Genomic DNA, 7,456 nt, shown 5'->3' on the forward strand with positions numbered 1-7,456 from the left:
ACTTTAGAAACAATAAATATTGGGTTAAAGTTGCGGGAAAGTTGCGACGTTTTGGGCAAAGTTGCAAAAAGTTGCGATTTTGCGGGGTTTGCTTGATTTTGCGTTAATAGTTGCGATCGCAACATCGCCAAATCCTGGAGGGTCTGGTATCCAGTTTGGTCAAACCTTGCAAATAAAGGTGGTTCATGAGATATTTTGCTAACAGGCACACACGGGTCATAGAGTCATTATTTTGAGAACCAGCTTCATTTGGTTGTTTTTGGATTTACGAACACGTGAAAGTTTAAGGTTTGTTTTTGCCTCTTCACTGACGGAGGAGGACGACTCGCTGACGGCTGTTGGACGCCTTCAGAACGTGATCCGCTGCTGGTTTGTGTGTAAAACGTGTCACAAGTGAGATTTATTCCTCTGACTTCCTCCAGGGCCGCCTGATAAGAACCTGCAGCCCACCAAGCCTTTGCCCACGGCCCTCCTGCCCCGCTCCCACCCTCCCTCGGACCCCCGCAAACCCGACAGGCAGACGCGACCCCCGAGGCTGCCCCCGGGGGACAGGCCGTCCCAACCCAACGCCAAACCAAACATCTGCGATGGAGGCTTCAACACCCTGGCTATACTGAGGGGAGAGATGTTCATCTTCAAGGTAAATGAATAGTCTATCAAAACAAACTGGAGGGCTTTCAGCGTTCGATTCGCTTTTAACCCTCCGAGCTGTTTTCACTTTCACCCAAAGCCCGGACCAAAACAAACTCAGCTCCGCCTGCAGATAAGTCTCTTCCTTCTTGACGTTTCGTGGCTGATAAATGCAGCAGAACAGAACCTGCCTGAAGAGCCCGTAGGCTCGTAGGCTGCCTGCGGAGCGAACAGGAGGCGAATGCAAGATTCATCGCCGATCCCTCCGAGGATTCCTGTTCGTAGCGAGCGCTCGTTTGGAGCCACGGCAAAACATTTGGTTGGAAAGTTGGAGAGCAGGTTGAATCTTTGAACAACAAGAAGCTTTCATGCAGATTATTGATTGTCCTCTAACTTAGTGATCGTCTTCTGCATCACATCTCTGGCTGTGATGGAGTTAGTAAAGATATACCAACAGCTGCAGATGGAAACATGTAATGTCATTTTTAAAGTCAAAACGAGGAAAATGGAAGCTGAGTGGAAAAGAGACTAAAAGGAGCAGAAAAGAAGCTAAAAAGAGCAAAACGGTAGCAAAAACTTTAAAAATAGCAAAAATGGTGTCCACAACTAGCACAGTGTTAGGTAAAAATGGGAAGATGCTAGCCAAAAGTAGCAAAATCACAGCCAAAAGCTAAAATCAGCCACGTAGCAGTAGCAAAATTAGCATTTTTAGCTTTAGCATTAGCATTTTTAGCATTAGCATTAGCAAAATTAGCTTTAGTTGCAGAAGAACGCTGAAGCAGATTGGAAAGATCTTAATATATTTTGTTTTGTAAATAAAGTTAAATGTTTTGTCTAAAAGTAACGAAAACCAAGAGTCATAGCTGAATGTTTGGTATATATTAAAAACAAGTTAAAAGCCGTAAAACATGTTTAATTTGTGGATTCGACGTGGGATGGGTTTTGTTCTTGTGTCGGTTATTTCAGTTGTGTTCATGCAAGCGAAATGATAAATAATTCATTCATTATTTGGTGCCATTGAAACAAAAATGAGCTCGAAGCTAAAGACCAAAGCTCTCTTTCCCTTCACTCCTGGAGAAGAAGTCTTTGTCCTCAGAGGAAGCTGCTGAGCACAAGGTGTTGGCGAGATCCAGTCAGGAACAGAGAACAACCTTGAGCCGACACAACGCTGTCCTGTGTTCGGGACTGGATATAAACAGATAGTGTTCATCAGTTAAATAAGAGGCTTGTGGAACCTGAGGGGAAAACCCCCTCCCTGTCCCCTCGCCTGTTTTCTTTCCAAACCTCCCAAACACAGAAATCTGACTCGGAGCCGGAGCTGCGAGAAATGAAATCTGAATAGATTGTTGCAGATGTTTCCTCGGACCGTTTCAGAACCAGATCTGAGCTTTTATTTACTGTAGTTGCACGAGCCTATGATGCTAAATAATTGGTGTTTGTCAGCGGCTGATTCCAGGGCTGGTTTTTGTTGATTCATCAAGCAGATTCGTTTGTTTCTGGTCCATAAATGTAACTTTTCACCATTGATACGCAGCTCAGTGGGCTGGTTTTTGAAAGGGATTTCACTTTAAAGCGTCCTGCAGGGTTTCTATGGTACGTCTACACCCTCCTCTTTTGATTGACACCTCTTCTGACCAATCAGGTCGATACATGAGCCCTCTACAGCACACGTGTCAAACTCAAGGCCCGCGGGCCAGATCCAGCCCTCTGTAACATTTCATCCGGCCCTCTAATCTGGTTCAGATCGAGTCTCTGATTCTTATTTTGTTTAAAAAAACTGAAGTTTTCTCTTGAAGCCAACAATATATAGTTTTAATTTCTGTATGATCAGGTTTTTGTCTGTTTTAATGTTAAAAACTTAATTTAAAAGCTGAGTGAGGCGTAAGAAATGACAGCTAATGATGAGCTTTTAGAAGTTTGATCTATTTGTCTGTGTTCATTAAAGTCTGTTTGCTCTAAATTCTGTATAATCTGTAACTGGGAAAAGGTCATTGATATTTCTATATGAATGATTTGACATAATATATCTAAAACCAATTAATTTATGTAATTTTTAATAAATATTGATCGTGATTGGCCCTTGGCCAGGACCAAATTTTTAATTTTGACCCCCCTGGTTTACAGCCAATCAAATTGCAGCTTTATTACTGAAATCCTTGTTACCAGAGCAGTAAATTGGACTGCAGTGCCAAAAGGTTTAAGTTGTTACCTTTATTAAGAATTTGCATGAACTCCAAGTGGTTCAAGAGCAGCTTCTGGTTCATTTTGGGTCGGCTTTTTTTGTAAAAACATCATATGGAAGGGCAACCAAACAGGGAATTTAACTGGAGATTCCTGCGAACCACTTCGGAAACGACTCTGAGTGTTTCACCGGAACGAGCTCGAAGAGGACTGTGAGAAAAGCTGCTGGGTGATTTGTGATTTGCTGCAGAAGTCGTGTAAACGCTGCTGTACGATTCGCTCACCTGGTAAACGGCTTTAATTGGATGAAATCAGTTGGGGATCATGAGCTGGAGGAGCAGGTGGTCCTAATATTTCTTACATCTCTGCCAGCTTCCTCCTAAAAAAAAGACCAACATATCGTGTTAACACCGTTTTATTTCGGCCCCGTTTCGCAGCCGAAGCCGCCCGGGTTTAAAGTGGTTGTTAATAAATTTCCCTTCAGAAGCTGCCAACCCAACAAACGAGACTTTCTGGTTACAGGAATAACGTTCGGACTTACACGAGTTTCATCCGTTTGGGATTTTTCTCTTGATAGATGGATTATTTGCTTGATTATCTAGTTTTGCTCAACTTTAATCCGTCCCCCACTTGATTGTTTTGGAAGACGAGAATCTGATCGCTGCCAAGTCAATTTAGCAGAAATCTCGGCTCTTTGAGGACGTTTGGACCGCAGTTTATCTGGTGGAGCCGGGATGCTTTTTAAGAGGCAGAAACTGGTCCACTTTTTGGCTTGGAATGACTCATTGTGTGTTTGTTTGTCTTGTTGTAAGTTTTATCAACACTTAATAATCTGGGCTCATTTATTTAGTTGTTATTGGTTTTGTAAGAAGGTGTACTCAGGTCGGTTGCACTTTCGGTTACTCCTGTTCAAAGCTCGTCGGAGGTTTTATTTCCAGGTAAATAAATCATTTCTCGCTCATTCGCCGGGTTAATAACAGGAAGTGCTGCGGGATGCTGATCCGAGGCTTACGGAATCAGGAACTGTTGCCCCGCTGAGACAGAGGTCACAGTTTTCCAAAAATTGCTCTAGTTTCGGAAGAGTTCATCCGAACCGCCTGGGGGGGAAAAGGTTCTGGATGCAATCAGAAAAGTTTCATTTGAAACAGGAAACTGAAGCAGCTCTTGTTGCTCGGTGGTGAAATTACCTGACAAGATGTCCTGAAACGAAGCGTTCCTGATGCCTGATGTTACGTCTGCAGCAGCAGCATAGCAGTAGCAGCTTTCTTCCAGGTCCATGTTTGAGGAATAAACGACAGACTAAATAAAGTTATTTTCTTATAGCTAATTTTAACCTGCAGCTTTGGCTCTACTACTTGTAGCCGTTAGCTTCTCTTTTAGCTTTTAGCTGTCACTACTTTTAACCTTTCACTACTGTTCTGCTAAATTTAGCTTTTAGCTCTGGAGCTGCTAATTCTAGTCTTTGACTATTGCTACTAATTGTGGCATTTAGCTACAGAACCTTTAGCTATCACTTATTTTAACCTTTAGTTGTTGTCTAGCTGTGTTAGTCTTTGACTACAGTTTATTTAACGTTGGCTTTTAGCTGCAGTTTAGCAAATTTTAGCTTTTAGCTACAGAGCTTTTAGCCATCACTTCTTTTAACCTTTTGCTACTGCTGAATTTAGCTTTTAGCTTCTGTGGTGTAGGTAATGTTAGGCTTTGACTATTACTACTTATTGTAGCATTTAGCTACCGTTTTTCTAATTTTAGTCTTTGACTACAGTTTATTTAATTTTAGCTTTTAGCTACAGAGTTTTAGATTTTAAACAAAGTTTCAATTTTAACCTTTAGCCATCACCAATTTTAACCTTTAACTACTGTTTTGCTAATTTTAACTTTTTTTCATTGGAGATTTTAGCTGCTGTGGTTTAGCTAATGTTAGCCTTTTACTATTACGACTTATTGTAGCATTTAGCTACTGTTTTGCTAATTTTACCCTTTAGTTGTTGTCTAGGTCTATATTGGCTTCTAGCTGCAGTTTAGCTAATTTTAGCTTTTAGCTGCAGAGCTTTCAGCCATTACTTCTTTTAACCTTTAGTTCTTGTTTTCTAATTTTAGCCTTTGGCTACGGTTAAGCTAATTGTAGCTTTTAGCTGCTGTTTTCCGAAGCTTTAGCTACGTTTCTGTCCGTTTTTGTTCAGTTCTTCCGTTCCTCTTTTAGCTCTACAGATTCACTTTTCAGCTTTGTTTGCAAATTTCAATGAAGTCCTTCATTCACGGCTCCATCCCCTCCCTCCTGAGGGTCATTAAGGTCTTGGTTGGCCAAAACAAAACGTCTTCAGGAACCCAAAGTGAGTCCGTTTGTCTTTGATTGAAATTACAAGGATTATTTGGACGATTAAGTTGAAAAAACACCAAAGATATCAAAGTTTGACAAGAGAAAAAAGGATTTTAGCACCAATGAGGTGATTCAAGGAGCTCTCAGATATCGTTCATCGATCGGAGATAGGAGATAGTCCTCCATGTTTCCCGTTCTGCACACAGGTCAGGTTCAGGTGTTGGACTGAAACTGGGTGAAAAAGCAGCCAAACCCCCAAAAAACTTTCAAATCTTCAGAAAACCTGAATAACTGCAGATCAGGACTACTTTATTCAATATTTATTCTCTTTTTAGCCCAAAACGTTTGTATTAGAAGTACATTTTCTCATCTTCTTGGTGCTCATGGCTGACATTTCCTCTTCTTGATATAAACAAATAAAGAGCAGGGCATTCTGGGAGGTCAGAGGGTTTTTTCGCTCTTCGGAGCCAAGATCCGAGTTGGTTAATAGGAGCACAGCGGCTCTGCTGGGTGTTTTCCCTCCTGTTCAACAGAAGACCGCCGGACCTTTTAATCCCACTTATATTGTTGCTTCGGTCTGAAAAAGTTCAAATAAAGTTTGAACGCCGAATATGACTCTGCTGCAAGCACGTGATTGGCTCATCAGCGCCCGTGCTTCAGCGTGCCAGCCCATTAATTTGTACTCATCAGCGTTTATGGATTATTTCTTTAATCTGTGCACAAACAGCAGTTTCAGAGTTTCCCCCCATGGTTCCAGTGGTATCTGTAGCCTAAATCAGCAAACGGACAAATTTCCCATGATGTCATGACATTTCTGTAAACATAAACTGTTGCAGATCCAATAAACAGCTGCTGCCTGCAGTCATAGATCTCCTCTTGATGGGAAAAAGGCTTTTCTCCTTTGACTAAGCATAAATTTACCCAACATCGTGCTTTCTGAGCAGGAGTCCGTCTGATTTTAGGGTCAGATTGTGTCATTAACGTGACTCCGTGCAAAGTTTGTCACACAGTTAAAATGGTTTCGGTCCAGATTGTTTGTTGGGTTTCGACACATTCTGCAGCAAACTAAACCCCGAGCAGACGCAGTTGATTTTCTCCATGAATAACGTTGATTCTGGGCCTGAAAGCCTGGTAAACTTTGATCCCGGGCTTCAGCTCTAATCCGCCTCCCTCGGAGTCATTTGCACCCATTTCTTTTTAAGAACGTTTGTCGCTCCGGCAGATGGAGGAGTAATAATTGTTGGTCCGGCGCTGATGCGTCACGTTTTCACCTCTTTGTTCGGACGCGCTGCAGAGGATCAGGATGTTGGCGATGATGAGGTTTCAGTCGGTGAGCGCAGGCCTGTTAAAGGCCCCGAAAACCAAGAGTGAGCAAGAGCTCAAGAGCATCAGCCCCCCGATGTCGCCTCGGTTCGTTCTTAAATCCCACAGAGGAATAAGAAGTGTTGCAACACTTTCCATTGGGACAGAGTCTTTGGTTCAGGCAGAGGAGCTCCGGTTTCTGGGAGTCTTGTTTCTGAGTGATGGCAGGATGGAGCCAGATCTACAGATCTGAGCTTTCTCCGGTCTGGTTTGGTCTTTGTTGTCTTCTCTATCGTTTGTCTTGAGTCATGTGACTTCTGTTGGTTGTTTTGAAGTTCTGGTTGGGCTGGTCTGTTGTGACGAAGGAGCTGAACCAGAAGGCGAAGCGCTTCGTGTACCGGTCCGTCTGTGTTCCACCTCTCACCTGAAGTCAGGAGACTCCAGAGGGTGGCTGGGCTTCGAAACAAGGTGCTGAAGGTTAGGATGGTGCTTCAGGCAGGTTCCTGTGGAAGGAGACCCAGACCTGCAAGAGGTGAGAACACCTCGAGCTCTAAGAGGAGGAGTTTGAGATGGCCTCTGTAGTCCTTCTGGACCTGTTGGTGATGTGGTCTGACCATGGGTGGATGGATGGATAAATGGATGGATGGATGGATGGATGGATGGATGAATGGTTGAATGGATGGTTGGATGGATGGATGGATGGATGGATGGATGGTTGGTTGGTTGGATGGATGGATGGATGGATGGATCAATGGTTGAATGGATGGTTGGATGGATGGATGGATGGATAGTTGGATGGATGATGGTTGGTTGGATGGATGGATGGATGGATGGATGGATGCATGGATGGATGGATGGATGGTTGGTTGGTTGGTTGGTTGGATAGATGGATGGATGCATGGATAGATGGATGGTTGGTTGGTTGGATGGTTGGTTGGATGGATGGTTGGATGGATGGATGATGGATGGATAAATGGATGGATGGATGGATGGATGATGGATGGATAAATGGACGGATGGATG

The 7,456-nt window shown here is 43.1% G+C and overlaps 1 protein-coding gene across 2 annotated transcripts in view; it reads left to right on the forward strand.

Annotated features, from left to right (window-relative positions):
- The window catches only part of LOC108245428 (matrix metalloproteinase-16), a 56,537-nt gene that overhangs the window by 35,965 nt on the left and 13,116 nt on the right, over window positions 1-7,456 (forward strand). For both annotated transcript variants that reach the window (XM_017432325.3, XM_017432328.3), the window contains one exon: window positions 423-640. In XM_017432325.3, the coding sequence (XP_017287814.2) occupies window positions 423-640 (218 nt within the window). The remainder of the gene's footprint in view (window positions 1-422; window positions 641-7,456) is intronic.

Source organism: Kryptolebias marmoratus, linkage group LG21 (assembly GCF_001649575.2).
Source record: "Kryptolebias marmoratus isolate JLee-2015 linkage group LG21, ASM164957v2, whole genome shotgun sequence".
NCBI classification, from domain to species: domain Eukaryota; kingdom Metazoa; phylum Chordata; class Actinopteri; order Cyprinodontiformes; family Rivulidae; genus Kryptolebias; species Kryptolebias marmoratus.